Source organism: Pezoporus occidentalis, unplaced genomic scaffold, assembly GCF_034315485.1.
Source record: "Pezoporus occidentalis ecotype Australia unplaced genomic scaffold, CSIRO_AGI_Poc_V1 ctg164, whole genome shotgun sequence".
Taxonomy (NCBI): Eukaryota; Metazoa; Chordata; class Aves; order Psittaciformes; family Psittacidae; genus Pezoporus; species Pezoporus occidentalis.
The window spans coordinates 1,650,889-1,669,125 of NW_026913466.1; the positions used below are offsets into that span (position 1 = coordinate 1,650,889).

Below are 18,237 nucleotides of genomic sequence, written 5' to 3' on the forward strand. Positions count from 1 at the left end.
CTCTACCTTTACAAGAATGACATTGCTCCAGAAAGACAATGTGTCAAATATATCCTGGTGTACTTGTCTGGGCAAGCCCACAACCACTTCGTGAGTAAACAGGTACAGAACCACCAAAGACTTTACAGTGTCAGATAGAGCTTGTGGGCTTTGCTTTTTCTGTAGAGAATCTCTGTGACTAATCAACACATTATTCATATGTGCATGTGTGCTGCCCAGAACACCTGCTTCAGACTTTTTGGGGATTATTTTATAGTGAATTCACACACAATTCATTGGTGCCAGAATGCCTCTAGTGCACTGCTACCTTGCAATCCCTGCTCAGACCACAGGCATCTTTGAAAAATGACCATGGCATTTTGTACTGGCTGATCTGAAACGTGGGTCATCTTGACCTAAATGCAAACAGGAAGACCAGCACTGCAGTTGTCAGAATTTTCCTCGGTGGGAAATAAAAGCTTTTAATGCTGATAAAGGCTTTAAATCTGCAGAGCAAAATTCAGCTGAACTAGCGTGCTGAAGTAAAGTTGCAAGAAGTATGACTTCAGAGACTAGGGAACAGGTCCTGTTTTCAATTAAAGTCTAAAGAAGGAGGGAAGAGCTGGGGTTCAAGAAATCTTTGCATCTGAAGTACACTGGCAGCTATTCAAACTGGCTGCTTGCCAGATTATGTTTCTGTTATTCAGCGCTAAAGAGCAGCTTATACACTTGAGAGATGCTCTGCTGGTGTAAACAGACAGAATTGGGCTGAAGTCAGGAGAGCAGGTTTATACCAGCTGAGAATCTGGCCCTTAGTTTGCTCTAAAAATGAAATATGGACTCTGAGTAACAACAAACTTTTTTTTCTTCCAACGTGGCACTGAGCCTGGCTGCTGGCAAGTGGGCAAGTGCCTCCTGTTTAACACATGTTGGTTTCTTTCAATTATGTGAAAAATCTTCTGAAAGATTAGTGAGCAGAAGGCAACACTTGAATTATCCCACCTAGAGATGGAAGCTGCACGGCAGTGACCCTGGTCTCCTCTTAGCCTCATCCCATGTAACTGCTATCTTCACTGATTGTGTCAAAATAAACTTACATCATTGTAACTCTACACCGGCACCACAGCACACATAAACACTGAGAATTTATGAGTTCATTCCCATTACATGATTTTTATGAGAACTCCCCAGCCTGAGCAACGCAATCTAGAGAAGATGGATGTCCAGATTCATCCTGGCCAGCTGCAGGTGCTCGGTTAGGAATGAAACTGCTCTAGGATCTCCCTGGTGCCCATACAGGAGATAGGCAAGGTGTGCTCAGTCAGCCTCTAGCAACCACACAGGAAGCACAGGCTGATGATTCCCTAACTGTCTGAACTAAGCAAAGGGAATCCAGACCTCTAAGATTTTGAAAGAGCACAACTAAGCCATATTTTCAGATGTACAACGCTTGCTTGCAGCACTGGCTTGCATACTCGAGATGCTTTCTGCACTACTCATGTGTCCACGTGCATTTGTCCTCTGGCATATACATTGGCACTTTCCCTTCTTGAGTTCTTCCACTACTAGATGGAATGATTTGTGTTTGTATATACACGTGGGTTTAAAAATGTAAATGCACGACGACCAAACTTTTTGGTATCACGGTTTTGTCTTTGCTCAATAACAGCAATATGATACAAATACAAAAATAACAGCTGGGGTCCCTTTAACCACACTATTTGTCATTACTCAAATAAACACAGTAATTAAGATTTCTTACAGCTTCTAAGAGAGAGAATGTCAAATTTGTTCTTGGTTCACAGCTGTTTAACCAGATATTGACTAACAAGTATGTGCTCCAGAAGCATGAAATCTGACTTTCAGCCTCTTGTACACTTAGCCTATGACATACATTTTTATTTAAGCTTTTTGTATTTTACCTCTGAATGAAAAAGCAGTGCCACAAATGAAAGTTTACAAAAGCAAGCAATGGAGAAATCTTCTAGAATTAGCTTAGCATAACCCTACTTTTACCATTAAACCCCAAAACAAAATCAAGTGTACACAATGCCTTGCCAGAGTCAGATTTCTGAAGTTCCCAGTACAATTATGGTTTCCTCAGTAGGCTATTTCATAATGCTGGTGACAAGCACAATGCAAGCAGAGAAATCACTCCTTGTCCACAGAGCAGATCATCCTGTGCGTTCCATGGCCTATGGGTGCAGGTGAAAGGCCAGGCAGCCAGCCTGGCAAAAGCCTCTTGGTTTATGACAGACCCTTGTTGTCTGACATCTAATAAACTATGACTCACTTCAGGGACACACATTTGAGGGAAGTCACAGAATAATTAACTAAGCACTGCCAGTAAAAACACGGGTGTTCTTACTCTGGCTTTGTAATGGTACAAAGCATGTCAGCAGGGTACATGCTTTCCAGTGTAATCGTCCCTCAACCCTCCCCAGACAGAACCAGTATATTCTGCTTCTTGTGCTACAATACTTGTAATTGCAGCATCTATCCAACTTTCTCTGTCAGACAACTTGACAATAACCTCATCGTGGATTCCTTCCTTTTTCCACCCTTAATTACCAACATCGCCTCCCCACTGAGGGCAGAGCCAACTTAGTCTGTGTGAAATAAAAATACAGCCTTACCTTCTTCCTAACTTTGACGTTTGTCATCCCATGCTCAGTCTTCTCTGTCTCTGCCGACCATCTTCCACATCTTCAGCACCTTTCACCATCTTGCACTTGCAGTAGTCTGCTTTATTCATGCTGCCCTGTGCACTGGAGCTGCTGACAAGAGAGCCATGCTTTATGGCTCTCGGAGAGGGTTTGAAACATGTAGTCAGAGGACTGGGATCCAAACCCCACCTTTGGGTCTCTTTCCACCTAAAGCAAAAGAGTGAAGGCAGGTCTGTTTTGTGACCAGAGCCGCAGACCATGCAGAGGTGCTGTACAGAGCCTCCAGAGGGCACAGGGGCTCTCATCACTCCCCATATGGTGGTTCAGTTAGATGGCAGTGTAACTATGGAGCTAAAAAGCGAGGCACCTTCCCTCAAACCTCCATCAAAACCCTGAGGAGCCTTTTGTGATCACTGCCATGCGCCCCTCGACTGTGCCCCAGCACCTCTGTGCTGGAAGCTGCCTCCCCCCTCGCTTCATCTGAGCTCCACCACAGAACCCCTTTGGGTCGGTCGCCATCTTGAGCCCACCTGAGGGGGACACCCCTCAACTGTTCCCCCTGTGCTGGAGCTGCCTTCCCCCTTACTTTGTCTGAGCTCCACCACAGAACCCCCTTGGGCTGGCTGCCATCTCAAGCCCATCTGAGAGGGACACCCTCAGCTTTGGCCCCTTGTGCTGGAGCTGCCTCCCCTCTTTGCTTTGTCTGAGCTCTACCACAGAACCCCCTAAGTCCAGCTGCCATCTTCGGCTCGCTTGCCCCTTCCCTCCAGCGTGAGGCAGAGGTCTGCTCTCATTCATGACAGAGACTGTTAGCTAGAACTAGGACTCAATCTAGTTTCAGTTTGAGCATGGCTTCCAGCAGCAGAGGAGCTCCCCAGAAGCAGTTACGTGTTCTCCTGACACCATGGACACACGCCACCTGAGCACATCCCAAGTGCCAGCACTGTGGCTTGTCATGTGGTTCTGTGATTTCTAATTAGAGCCTTCTGTATTTCACAGCCATTCTTCCTGAAGCAAAAGACAGAGAGAGCTTACACTAAAACCTTATTTGTCTGAAAAAGCCTGTTATTAAAGGGTTTATCACAAGAGATACCCCGAAGTTAGTATTGCCAAGTCTTGTCCATAATAATCCTGCTTCAGTTGCCGATGCCTCACGCTCTGTGAGTTCCTGGTGATGGGTAACATCCCACCTGAACACCCAGGTCATGGCTGCAGTGGTGTGTGGTGGCCCTGGGAGCCAGCCAGCTCCATCTCCATTCAGGATTAAGTGTGGTGTGAGTCTTCAGCCTCCCATTTCCAGACACTTCCTAACTGCTTCCTTCATGTTATTTTATTTCAATGATTTAAGTTTTCTGTGACATGCTTTGGCACTCAAATGTTCTGTGAAAACCTAAATATTCCTGCTGAAAGTGCCCTGCGTGTATGAGCCTCTTAAACCTTCCTGTTTATTTTATTTTCAATTCTTAACAGCTAACATTACTAATCACTTTTAGGATCACAGGCTAATAAAACCACAGCACAGAGCGAAGACTTTCCCTACATCCCAAGCGCTTACGACCCCATGGGATATGCCTGCTTGTACTAAAGGACAGACTGAGAACTCTTTTGAGCCTTTCACCCTATTTACAAAGCAAAGCTGGAAGTGAAATGCTTATAGAGAACTGGGAACACCAAAGTGCAGAGACTGCGCTTTAATTTTAGCAGGCATATCATAAAAAATGGACACGGCTGACCAAACAGAAAGAGAGCTTGCTGAACCACTTAAAGCATATTTAAATACCACCAGTGCTTAACACTCAATAGCCTGATTTTTACAGTACTAACTCAGTTTTTTGTCAGTACACTCTGTTCCTTACCAGAGCTGGCAGTTTACAAGCAGCAGTAAGTAACGTCAGAGTGAAAAAGAGACTCCACCCAAATATCTTTTAACCAATTCTCCAGCAATACGCACCAAAATAATTGGATGGAAAAAACTTTGTCATTTTAAGAAAGTGCAAGAGGAACAATTTCATGCTGCTTTTCTTCCTCGACTGTCCATAAACCTCTTTATCCTGAACACAGGAAGAGTGCAGCACTAAATGCCAGGCTGGCTGCATAGCAGGCCCGGAGCCACCTCAGTGCACATCATCTTCTGGACCTGCTGCTTTGAGTCCCTAAAGGCTTCTAGCAAGGAGAGACTATAAAAACGTAACTTGAGCAGTATCCTTCTTTGGGAAGGTGAAGTGGTGTAATTTGATCTTTTTTTAAGCAAAGAATTCAAACAGAGTGAATGCACACAGGTTCGCAAGGCCAGGGCGAGGGCCCGGGGATCTGGGAATACAATACAAAAATCAAACAGACTTCCAGCCTCATAAATATCTGCTTTATAATTACAAAGTGACAGCTCTGAAAATGTATCAAAATATTGGCTCCTTCCCCTTTTGTATTATTTTGGACGGAACACTGCGATAAATCTGATTGTTTGAATTTAAAGAGCTCTGGACTGTGTTTTTGCCAAAACTGGCACTTGGTATTTTTTGACTCTCCAAAATGTTTGCTTCAATCACAAATGCTTGATAGGAACAAACACGCACAACACTGACACCTCCTCTGTAATATGGGGAGACTCTTGCTTCTTAATGTCAAAAAATAATCATGCAAATGTATCACAATTTGATGGCTAAAAATTGCATTTTAAAATTGATTCCTCATTTGAAACACTGATCATGCTTTCACGTCACGTTTCAGTTGAAGTTCAAATCTTAAAGGTGAAGAACAGCTCCAGTATCTTTAGGCTGAGAGTCAGCCCTATGGAGTTAATTTCCAAAGGGGAAAAAAAAGTCTTTACACAGAAACTGAAATATGGTTGTTATGAAGCAATAAATCTCTGCACCTCTGCAAGATGTAAGTCACAGGCAACGTGTAAGCTTACAACTGCTTCTAATTACTGGCCTTTTCTGTACTGAAGGAATCTTGATATTTACAAGTAATCATTAAACATTTCAGAACCCTTTCTTGGGGAACTTTCTTTCCTGAGTTAATAACCACAACCTTTGAATAACCCAGTGAAATACCGCTGAGACTGGTTCCCCCAGTGTGCTCATAAACAATATTTTGCACACGAAATACAGGAAACAAAGCAATAAGCAGGACAGTAAACACTCAAATCCTTGCCCTGCTGACACATGGCCAAACTATCTGCTCTAGCACAGGAAGACCCTTCAGTAAGTAATGAAAACACCTCAGCCTTGCTCACGTGGCTCCAGTGTACTTGCAGTCAGAGGTACAACAGCCCAAGGGAGCTCTTCAGACACAGGACTATCAGCAGACTCCTTGGCTTGACTGTGCTCAAGACAGGCTTTGTGCAGGATGGGACTGAGGCTGTGCCTTGACATGCAATAACTAAATGCCTGCAGAATCAGAGCTTTGAACTTCAAATTAGAGTGAAGAACAGCAGCATTTACCTAAATAGATCTACTGGTTTCTGCAAGAAGCCATGATACGGAGAAGCCTGTGGATAAAAGAACACAGAAGGAAAACGAATGTTGCCACCCAAAATCACATACCGCCTTAACATACACAAGTCCCACTGAAGTTTATGGGGCATGAGGACACAGCAGTGAGACAGAACTTGATCTACTGCTGTTGCCCCTGCACAACTTCAAATAAATGAATCACAGCACCAATTATTAATAAATTGATATATACTTTATTATGCACAAGAGACTAAGATGACATGACACTGTGGTTATCAAAACTGTACAACTACGCATTTCCACAAGTCTCTGAAATACTGAATGTAATATGAAATACAAATGGGGTGTTCAGACTGGCCACAGGTATTAGCAAGTAAATTTCTCCCATTCTTTTATTTAAAAAACATCTGGCATTTAGATCCTAAAGAAATGTACTTATTTAATTCAAACATGAGAATATTGTGTTAACAAATGGTAGGAACATGGCAGCAAGGATCTCATAACACTATGAACATCCCTACAAATGACGAACAACAATAGGGCAGAACAGTCACCTCACACGAAGGGCTGTCAGCAAACCAACAGTACAGTCTTCTTGTGAAGCATGAGGTAGATATACGTAACACAAGGAACAGTACATACAGGAGAAAAAATGATTACAAAAGGGCAGGGGGAAGGTTACAATCGTCAGCATCTACAAACATTTCGCAAAATCCATTTCCATGTGTAAAATGCTACAAAAATAGCCTAACACAGAAAGATGTGACTTCTCAAAACATGAATATAGTAATGTCCAAAACCAAATGCTGTAAAAAGTTAGACCTAGTGATTAGACAATGCATGACACAACAAGCAGTCTACCCTGGAGTTTAAGTATGCTACCAATAGCTTTTACAGACAAAAGGTGTCCCTTTTAAGCCTAATCCTCCCATTCTTACATAAGAAGTTCCTTTGCAGTTGATTCCATCATGCTACAGTTTACCCCTGTGCCCGTCCTCCTGAAGCCCTGGCTTTAAAGCCTCTGCTGGGACAGGAGTGCCTTGCTGCCCTTCCAGCATGGCGAGACCAGGTCTGACAGAGGCAGGAGCCAGTGGCTTTGCAGTTACACATTCACCACACACAGAAACCTGCTGTAGAGACAAATGGCTGTGATAAAAGTAGAGCTTATAGGTGGATCAGTACTCTGAACTGAAGGCAGCTACCAGCAGCGGGAAAGTACTATCCACTTTCATTACAAAGCTATTATCTGGGAATGCCCAGGTTTGGTTCTCTCTCTCCGCCTTTATTGAAGCAGAAATGGGTGTTCCATCTGCCAATTACACGTAGTTTTGGTAACCTCCAATAGGTAATTAGCTCAGATTGATTAAAATGTCTGAATTAAATAGCTGAGTACACCATGTTCAGTTCATTTAAATTGTATTTCGAACACAAGGCAAAAAATTGAATCTTTCATCTTTCTATATTTTGGTTTATCCAAAGGTAAATATAAATCTGTAAATTATTTTAAAATTAGAGTTTTTTTTTATAAAAAACACCGATAATGCAGCAAGTTTCTCTCAAAAATATACAATTATCTATTTTACATAAAAGTTTTCAACCTGTCCATCCCAACAACCAAATCCAATACTTCCTATGAGAAACTACTTAATAAAATATCTGAGGAAGGAAAGGCTTAAAACAGGGAAAAGAATTTACAAGATATATAAATTTCACAGTAATTGAAATTAAACATTTCATATAGAGTAACTTACATTTATCTAAAACATTTAAATATATCTTTATACAGAAATTTAATGTAGTAAAATATAGCTATGATTGAATTTAAAGACTCTAGTCTTCTTTGAAGACATCTTTAAAGACTTTACACATAGAATATGCTTATACAATACATTCTGCTGAAGGTTAGGCAAAGCGCTTCCTTTTCAACCACAAAGGAGGCATACTCGTCCTCCCAACATCTCGTAACAGAGCCCATCCTGCATCCCCTTAAGCATGGGAATAACTACATTTTCATGACATCCTCCTGATGGTACCAGCACAGCTCATTGGCTTGGTAACATAAACCACTTTTGGTATAAGCAACTCTATACACTGACCATCTGCAAGGACTCCAAGAATAGCCATAACATGTAGAGTTGGGCATGTGCTTGTACTAGCAAGGACAAGGTGTGTAGTTACTCACATGCATAAATGCTTGCAGGATTAGTAACAGATTTGATTTAAAATGAGTAATATTCCACCTGATCCTGGGCACTTACATCTATTGCATATCTTGCACTTTGACCATCCTAGCATCAGCAAGGCACAAGTGTAGAATCAGCAAAAGAAATCTGCAGCTCAGATTTCAGAGCAGATTATCACCCTAGTGTAATGAATTCCCTTCTCCTCTTGCAGAACACAGGTAACCTTCGCTACAATTAATGAAAGTTACTGATCTCATTTTTAGAGGAAAACTATGCTTTTCTTCAGAAGGAGAAGGATCAGTAGAACACATTACAAAGTGGCAACATAACAGTCAGACAATTACACATTAAAAGTGTCTTTTTTCATTTGGCATTGATTTGGAGGTCAAGATATGGCAATGACACTAAAAAAATACTGTGACAATTAGTACCTTTCTGCCATTTCCATATTCCAACACTACTTTGGGACTATCCAATCGCAATGTTCATACACCAGTTTGACACAAAACTACAAAACTATCTTAATAGCTTCATTTTGATATGCAGTGTTCTGCACAGACAGGCTGTACTGCACATTCTTTGTGCCCTCAAAACCATCCCTTATTTCAAGGGGAATTTGGGCTAGCTAGAGGATCAGAACCAAATCACCTGTTCTTTCTCCTCTATCTACCTACCATAAACTGGAGAGCTGTTTTTAAATATATCTATCTATCTATATATATGCATTATATATTTTATGTAAGGAAGGAACACTAACCTAATTTCCCAATTGTTAAAGTGGTAAGTTAGGCTCTGTATACATAGGTATACATCTATTTGCATAAAGACATTGCCATTAAAGGTACACACATCTATGTTAGTGCACAAGACCATTATTTGTCTTAATGTTTGTGTGTGCCTTGATTTGGTATAGGATATTAAAAACCTCTGTTATTTAAAGAGCTTTGGCCCAAAGAACAAGAAAGGGAATGTTAGAGTGTGCTCCTCTCCAATTAGCAAATCAAAACATAGTAAACCAAAAATACCTGGAACAAACTTGAAGCTTCAAACATGACAGGAAAGCAAATGAGATGCTGTAGCTGTAAGCTGAACAAAACAAAGATCACTCAAAAGTAGCTAAACATAGCTGAAGTAATAGAATGTTATTAACCAAAGAGATCTGACCTTGAGGCTTTCTTGCTTAAGACAAATAAAAATCTTTTGACCTAAGATTATCTTTCTTTTGCTTATGTTGTGTAGTGATAGGACAAGGGGTAACAACTTTAAGCTGAAAGAGGGTAGATTTAGATAAGATAGTAGGAATAAGTTCTTTACTGTGAGAATGGTGAGGCCATGGGGCAGGGTGCCCGGAGAAGCTGTGGCTGCCCCATCCCTGGCAGTGCTCAAGGCCAGGCTGGACAGGGCTTGGAGCAACCTGGCCTAGTGGAAGGTTTCCCTGCCCGTGGCAGGGGGTTGGAACTAGATGATATTTAAGGTCCCTTTCAACCCAAACCATTCTATGAGTCTATGACTGAACTCCTATAATTAATACCTCATGTCAATGAGAAGGCTTAGGGAAAGAAAAAGTCATACAGACAAAGCAGCATTTTCCCAAACTGGCATAGATTTCACATTGAGGGCCCACAGACCCCTAGAATAGGTTGCAGTACTGCAAAATTAGTAGCTTTGTCACGTGTTGCACAACATCCTATAGAAGATCCAACAGGCTGTGTTTACCCATGCATTGTGTGCACGTATAGACACACACTCACACACACAGTGGCTTCCCCAAAAGAAAATAAGTCTTTTTCCTTTTTTTTTTGTAGAAAAATCCCTCCTCTTTTTTCCTTTTCTTTCCCCAAAGCAATCCTTTTAAATTTAAAAAGCTGATGTCCACACACAGTCTTTTGAACCTATGCCCTCCTACGTGCCTCCGCAGCATTAGGTGGCACTGCTGCTGGAGCAGGGGGTGCTCTGCGTGCTGCCGATGCTGTGTGCTGCACTGCTGTTCTCAGAGGCTGGTGGGGATGTAGGCACCTGCTGCCTTCCCGTGGTTTCTCCTGAGGGAAAGGGGGGGCAAAAAGTGGGGTTGGGAGAAGGGAAATAGAAAATGTTAGTTGTCATGAAAACCAATACTCCATTCCTCCCCAGTCTTTCTCTTCTGGCGGTTTGTATTGCCATGCAATGAGTATCTTGGTGACAGTCCTCAGAGTACTGCTGAAAATCTTACTAGACTTTGACACCTGAGCATTGCACATGGGGAGAACAACACAGCTGTTTTCTTAAGCATTTTAAAAGCAGCTGATGAAAACTGCCAAGATAGACACTATCTTCTGTTGTCAGCTGTCACTCAAATGGGTCCCGTTACATGACTCTGACCTCTTTATAGTTTTGCTGTTTCATGAAAAAAGGCCAATGAAATATAGGCTTTAGTTTTAGCGTCAGCTTATAGAGCAGCATACTCAGTAAAAGTGGACCTGAAGGCAATGTTCTTCAATCAGCTGGACAGCCACATACCCAGAGACATGGCCAGTTTTCTTTGTGTACAAAACCAACAAGCTACCCTGCAAGCTTGACTTGATTTACTCCAAGTATAATTTGCAAGAAGTTCCCCTATAGCTACCACAGTACATGCAGCACTTACAACCTGAAGTGAGAAGTCTCACCATTTCTTGTTAATTGTTTACTGATGGTAAATTCAAAGCTCTTTGTTACTTGCACTGCCAAATCAAGCACTAGGAGTTAAAGCCATATTTATGGCTTCTGATAAAACCTAGATTTCTGTCTGCTCACCTCACACCTCTCTGGCACCTGTGGCTCAGATGCTATGAAAAAAATCCATGTCTCAACTAAGGTGGAAGTAAAAATTATGTGAATACCTAACAGATCATAAAGAGGCCATGTAGGAAACCACAACTGACATTTTTAAAGTTACAGTGCTCAAATCTGCAACCTTAGCAATATTAAAATAGTCTCTTCAAAACAGATGGCAAGACTAAGTTTGTATGACATGCACTGTAGCTGGCCCCTCCCTTGAACTCCTCTCTCTCAGGCTACGAAGCTGTGATCCCAGCAGCAGCAACAGACTGCTGCTGCTTGAGCTGCAGACCAACCATGGCAGCCAGCGCCAGCAAAGGAGCAAGACGGAAACATTTTGCCACATCATGGGCAGGGATAACTGGGAAAAAAGAAATAAAAATCAACGGCTGTTATATCTCCTGCCTCATGAGTTTATAGTGACACAGTTCTGCTCTACATTGCCCTGATGCCATGCGCTAGTTCTGCAGAGTTCAATTTTTCTTCCCTGCTCAGGATTTGGTAAAGCTCTCATTACCCGGTGTCTGCTTCAGCGACAGGTCGAAGACTGGAAGCACAGCCTGCATCGAGAGGGTTACAGAGCAGGGACGAGCCAGCTTCCTCCCCCAGGAGCTGCTCTGGCACATCCCCATGCCCTGTGTGCTGCTGCCCAGCTGCCAGAGCCCCATGCTCCTCCGGAACGCGGCTGTGGAGGAAGTGTGCCTTTAACACTTTGCGTCTCGGGCCAGAAGATGTCCTTCTGCAGGCTGCTCAGCATTCAGAGGTCTGCTACAAACAAGGGAGCTCTGAGCACTCCTCACAGCAGAGGCTGCATCCGAACTTTGTAATGGGAACCAGCAGGTTCACTGTTAGCTTGCGCCACAGCTGTAAGTGCACCGAAGGCCCCACCATGCACAGCTCTTGCCTTACACCCCACTGGCTTAGGAATGGGGAGGAAAAGGGGGACGGGACAGGACTAAACAACTAAACCACATTGCCCAGGAGACCAATGAAATGCTCAAAAAGAGGGCGAGGATCTCACTCTTGAATTCAAGCACTCAAACCGGCATTTACCCTTGTGAGCATATTTTGATTCTCTTTTCCCCAGTCTAAGAAATATCTATGTAGCTCATTCACAAGCAGCAGATTTCTGCTGCAGGTCAGAATCTACCCTCAGTTGTCAGTAAATAAACTGAGTTTCAGCTCTGATTTGCATTGGAAATAGCTTTGCAACCCATCACAGGAAACTGTAGCAAATCAGTGCCTGCGTTATTATACTGTAAAAGCTTTCATGAGCCTTGTTTGGATGTCTTCCCCGCAACTCACTCCCTTCTCCTCCAGCTGTTTGTGTACAAGTCTTCCTTCTTTTTGTACTACAGGATATATTTACAAAGGCAGTGATAAGCAAACTCCCCTTCATTAAAGCAAAACAAGCGAACACAAACATGAGAAAGCAGTGAGGCAGTGAATCCTACCCCGGCAGCAGGAGAAGCCTCGATGGGCGTGCAGAGGAGCCACAGCTCCCCCCGGCAGGGCCCCTCTCAGCCCTCCCTGCAGCTCCGCTGTCACCCATTTTACAAACCACATGGTTACACACAGCTCTGCGTCAGCCTCGGCATGGCAATACAATCTGCATGCATTTAGCCATAAATTCACTTATAAGCTAAACACATGTTGGTTTTGTTTCATGGCAGTGTGACAAAAGCAGTGCTGGGGTCCCTGTGCGAGCCCAACAGCTCGCTTTACTCCTCCCAGCTCCTCTGGAAAGCATCTTAGGAGGCACCTTTCCTTTGGTTTGGGATAGGAGCCCCCTTCCCTCTGCTGTAATTCAATTGCCTCTGAAGCACCTCATCTCTAGAATGCAATCAGCAACTCTGATACAGCAAACATTTGTCAAACAATAACAAATTCTCAATGTCCTCAAGCAAAAAACAATCCAAATCACAGGGACGTTATGAACACAGTCTAGCAACCACATCTGGGCTGGCTGACTTTGCCTGCATTTTATTTCCTCAACACCTAGCTAATCTGCAGTGAAGACTTTTTAAAGAACATTCATAAAAGTATGTAAAGAGATGTAAACTATCACCACAAAGGCATTTTCCATTTGCCTTTTTCATGTAAACAGCTTCATGTATCTCATCTTCCTGAACCAGAACTGCTCAAAATGGACATGTCTCATTTATTGACGGTAAACAAGCTTTTACCCATCTGAATGCGACAACATGCACTTTATTATTCACACTTAGGAAAGCTGCCAGTTGTACTCCCTGTCCAGGAAGTCTGAATGTTTGCTTTTCTATCTCCATTTGCCAAATATAATTGGTTGCTATGTTAGTTTATTTTAAATCAGATCCATAAAAAAGGGAGCAGTGGGGGAGGAGGGACACTTTCAACTTTCCAGATTTTGGAACATTTTACCCTCTATACTTGCAACACTGCCTGGAGAAGGAAAAACACACTTTCTAAGTGAATGAAGTGACTGATATTCTCTGTAACACAGTTTACATGGGTTAGCAGTCTCACTAACTCATCAGACTTGCACATGTCCCTTCCTAAACACAATTATCCCTAAGACAGATACTACCTTGACAGATATTTATCTGGTTACATTTTGAAAGTCTGCATCCATGCACACTGCAACATTTGTGCTTCTTCCTAAAGACAGCCAGGTAAATTGGGTTAATTGTGGCAAATCTCTGCTACCTTCCATTTGTTCCTCTCCAGCAGAACCCATGCAACTGTGGAAAGCTTTCAGTCACGTTCCATGTCCTTTCCCTGACTGGAGAAAGAAAAGTATGGAGTCCTTTTGCAGAGCAGTTAGCTAAAATTCCTCCTCTGTTGCTGTAATCTTAGCCTCCCCTCTCCCTTCCTCTACTACCTGTGTATCTTAGGACATTTGTACTCCATTATTAATTGTTTCAGAGAGTCTGGAGTATTCTAAAGCACAATTCTGATGCTTTGGCAGAAATCTGCCATTTCTGCAATTCAAAAATGACTGAAATCACCAAACCCCACACATAAGAAAACCACAAACAAACCCTCAACACAACAATCCTCCTTTAATATCTGGAGATGAAATTCTACTTATTTTATAGTTCTCTTCTGCTGTCAATTGTTTGAGATTTAAATGTTAATGGCCTATCAAGATGAACAAACTAGGTCCCTTATGTAAAGCATATTCTCTATGCTAGAATGAGTCTGACAGTAGAGACACAGAAAAGCCTTTTGCTGTATTTCATACAGGACTATAGCAACAAAAAATACCTTTCTTCAGAAATTCCCAGTTGCCATTCTCCACCAGCAGTAGCCTTTGTCCATGCTCTTGAGCATCAGCTAAATGCTTTAGAATGAGCTCCTATGTTCCAACCTTTGGTCTGAAGTACGTCAGAAAAGAAACCCCCGTGCTACTTACAACAAAATATGGGATTTCAGAGCACAATTCAGCAATGCATGAAATCTCTAATGGCAGAAGACAGCCACTCTGTAGATGAAATTTAGAATATCTCCCTCCTCCCCCCCACCTTTATTTTAATAAAGGCCTGCGGCCAGCTCCAGAATGTTTCCACTGCAGCTGGATTATCTTGTCTGCCACAGCAGTTGGCCTTTAAGAGACTGTCCCTGCCAAGAGCCCTCACTGCGCTCTGCTGCAAGTTGTGCTTTGGAGACAGAAGATACTATGCACAGAAGAAGTATGTGCACAGGAACACAGGTTCACTTTCACAGTCCTTTCAAAATCTGAACCAGATATTCCTAGGTATTTTTTATCATTTCTGCAAATCTCTGATGAGTTACAATGTCCCCTTTCTTTCTTTTCTTCTCACTACTTTTGTCTGGCTTTTTTCTCAACTTATTTTCATCTCTCAAACACAAAGCAAGAGCAGCTGCCTGCTCTACTACTTGCATGCAGCCACTATGATGTACTTTGTTAATGTAATTCTTTTAATGGGATTGGTCCAAGTGCTATTGCTCCTGAAGGATTTATCATGTTGGCTCCTCAGTGTTCCTTGACTACTGACACACAACATGTGTCTACATGTGTCTCTGTTCTATATGTGAACAGAGACAGAACTTCCACATATAACTTCCAATATAAATTATATTACTTTAACAGTGCTTAATTTTATGTTAATAAAATCTACCTATTTGGAAATTATCTTCTTAACTTACACATTCACTCATTGAAATTGCACTTACTTCGCTTCCACAATGTTTCAATAGTATATGAGGCAGAATGATACTGTTTATACATATTATCACAACCTTTAAATTTTCCACGTCCCAATTCCAAACAAGCTTTGTGCACAGCTGATGCATTGAGAAGTATTAAACTGCTTACACAAAGCTCTTGTACTGCCAACTAGAAAAAAAACACACAGGTTTTGGTTTTTTTTTTCCAAATTAACATAAGCTCCTGGGTCATAATATTTACAAAAGCTCTGACTAGCAGTGCTGGATGCTCACTCCTAAATAGCCTCCATGAGGTTTTAGATGTTGAAAAACCCTGTGGTGGGCTAGAGGAGAATTCCAGTGCCCCAGAGCCTCATAGGTTTGAAGTAACTGACTTCATTTTCCCCACATCCAGAGATCTTGGAAGGGTCTTGTCAGGTCAGAAGTGGAAGCAGTTGGGAATCCAGCAGGCTGTATGGATCCTGAAATACCCATAATCCACCAGCACCGAAGATAAGATGTTGCTAATCAAAGCCCCATCAGTGTCCAGTCTTTTTCTGTACCACCCTGCAGATTACATGCAACAAAGTTCCCAAAACTCTCTCTTCTTTCAATACAGTACTGTGTTTCTGCTAACTTATTGTGCAAAAAAAATTTCTAAGATACTGAAAAACCACCTATGCATAAAGGCTGCACCAATTCAGGCACATTCCTGGTTAGTTGGTTGGACAAAACTAATTGAGAAGACACTCAACTTCTATCAATTTAATGTCACAGTTGAAGAATGGAGGAATAAATAATTGAGGCAAAATTTCTATGTAATCAAAGCACAGGAAACATTTTCAAGTCTAGTAGCATTCAGAATACATCTATGTAAATAAAGCATTCTCTCGGCCATTTGGCCCACTACACATACTGATCACATCACATTCTCAGTCACATCAGCCTAATCTAGTAACTGCAAGAAATTTTTTAAGGAGGAGTATGGGAGCCAAAAGGGATCCATTGACTGAATCATTAACTAAGTCTGAAATACAGGGATGCTACTAATGATTATGCATGAGGAATACTCAGTTTCATTCATGTCCCAAGTGAGTTTTCAAGATCTGCATTTAAAATTATTTCATCAAATTTCAAATCATGTTCATAAAACATAACATGATTCCATCCCTTTAGGGAAGGGCGGGTTTCAATCTGACATTACGCACCAACAGGCTCATGGGAGGAGGTGCTGGAAACACCCTAGTAAGAGCAGAGAGCAAGGAACAAAGCCCAGGATAGCCTCTGCAAGGTGGGAGGAAAGGGAAGACCACATTTCCTGCAGTATGATCTGCACTGAGGTCTGTGGAAGCCCTCACCCTTACCTGTGCGAGAGTAGATGAACCAGAGTGCTCCTGTTAGCAGGGCGCCGATTACAAATGCCGCAAAGGCAATGCCCACCACAGTCAGCGTGTCCAGCCCGTAGAACACAGCTGCAAAGGTAAACACACATTATAAGCACTTCTCATGTTCAGTGGCAGTAGTGGTTTATAGAAATTCACATCATACTTCCATGGGAAAGACTTTTACAAATTCATAATTAATTAAGCACTATTTTAAGGAACAGACGAGCTGATCTGCATCAAGGAAATAAAAGTGATGCTTTCAGACACTGGCTTCGCTCCAAGCAACTGTTCCACATCGCAAAGGGAAAACCCACCTCAGCACACACAAATCTGGAAAATGCTGCAAAAATTAAGCATTTTCAGTTGGCATTAATAACTTGCCTTCAATGATATATCCATTCATCTTACAAATGTATTTCTAAAGGGCTGAGATTTTTAGCAAAAGATGTTTTTCATTTAAATGCCCTAATACTCAAGCAAACTTTCCCCTACATCTCCTACAAGTTCAGTCTGAAATCTAGGTGGGGAACGGAACTGCTGTTAAGAGGAAAGAGATGCCAGCAAAAAGTCAGTGAAAACATAAATAGAAACAATTGTTTTTCACATTTGGCAATGCTTTCAATAACTGAAATTAATTCCAGAACACAAAAATAGAAGCATACACACACGCAAATAACAGTCTAGGGGAGAGGCCCTTTTGCAGTGCCATTTCCAGGGTAACAGCATCTGGTTCCTGCATGTATTGCCCCCCAGTGTTAACCACCCAAGCAATGAAACTTGGCTTTTGTGGTTTTCTTTTTGGTGATTAGAAATACTTAAAAAAAGAAAAATAAAAATCATCACTTTTAGTGATCATTTGGGGGAATTTCTTCTCACAAAATTGATTTCTAGTTTCAGTATTTTTAATGCAGTGCACAAAATGGTTTAGGCCAGTGATTAGCATTTTACTAAGCTGGCCAGGAAATGAGCTGACTGGATCTTCTCAATAGTATCCTTCAGTGGAATTTCAGTCCTCAAACCACAACCAACACCCTCACTTTACATGTGCCTGCATCCAGCAGATGTCCCTATGGACATCCGCCAGTCCAAAACCTCCTGAGTTCCTGAGGGTCTTCTGGCAAATGTCTTCTCCAACAGTTCCTATTGGCAAGGGCCTTTCAGGACTCACTTCTGGGTGCCTGTGACCAAGTTTACATATGCAATAGCTGACAGATAGTGGCTTAGAAGTTTTTTTTCTCCCAGAAGCATCATTTCTCATTCCCCTTGCTATTTTGAGCAAATTTAGCCCCAAAGACATAGGGACAAGGGCAAAGGAAAAAAAACCACCTTCTTTGCACTTCCTCTTCTCTATCCATTCTTGATTTTGGCTACAAATAATCTTCACCTTCCTGCTTATTACTGTCTTCTAGTGATGCTTCTCTCCTTTTCTTCCCTTCCTATTGACCCTGATTAACCTACTGCATCAAGACAACAGAAAACACAGAGAATTTAATCCATATCAAGTCAGTGATCTCATCTCCAGCATGACCTGTAAGTGCTGGTGCCAGAGTAACTGGGGATGTAGCCAGCTGTGGTGCAGGGTAGGAGCGAGGTTTGAAGTAGAACACAGGAGCTCCGCCAGTTG

The 18,237-nt window shown here is 42.1% G+C and overlaps 1 protein-coding gene and 1 long non-coding RNA gene across 4 annotated transcripts in view; both read right to left on the reverse strand.

The window, feature by feature from the left end:
- Positions 1-3,334, reverse strand: part of LOC134160806 (uncharacterized) — a 59,304-nt gene extending 55,970 nt beyond the window's left edge. Inside the window, exon 1 of the long non-coding RNA XR_009963700.1 lies at positions 2,616-3,334. This is a non-coding gene — a long non-coding RNA (uncharacterized LOC134160806). The remainder of the gene's footprint in view (positions 1-2,615) is intronic.
- A 2,976-nt stretch (positions 3,335-6,310) lies between these two features.
- The window catches only part of TGFBR3 (transforming growth factor beta receptor 3), a 119,132-nt gene continuing 107,205 nt past the window's right edge, over positions 6,311-18,237 (reverse strand). For all 3 annotated transcript variants that reach the window (XM_062613156.1, XM_062613155.1, XM_062613157.1), the window contains exons 16-17: positions 16,593-16,700; positions 6,311-10,322 (exon numbers count right to left, since the gene is read on the reverse strand). In XM_062613156.1, the coding sequence (XP_062469140.1) occupies positions 10,204-10,322; positions 16,593-16,700 (227 nt within the window). In that variant the 3' untranslated portion in view covers positions 6,311-10,203. The remainder of the gene's footprint in view (positions 10,323-16,592; positions 16,701-18,237) is intronic.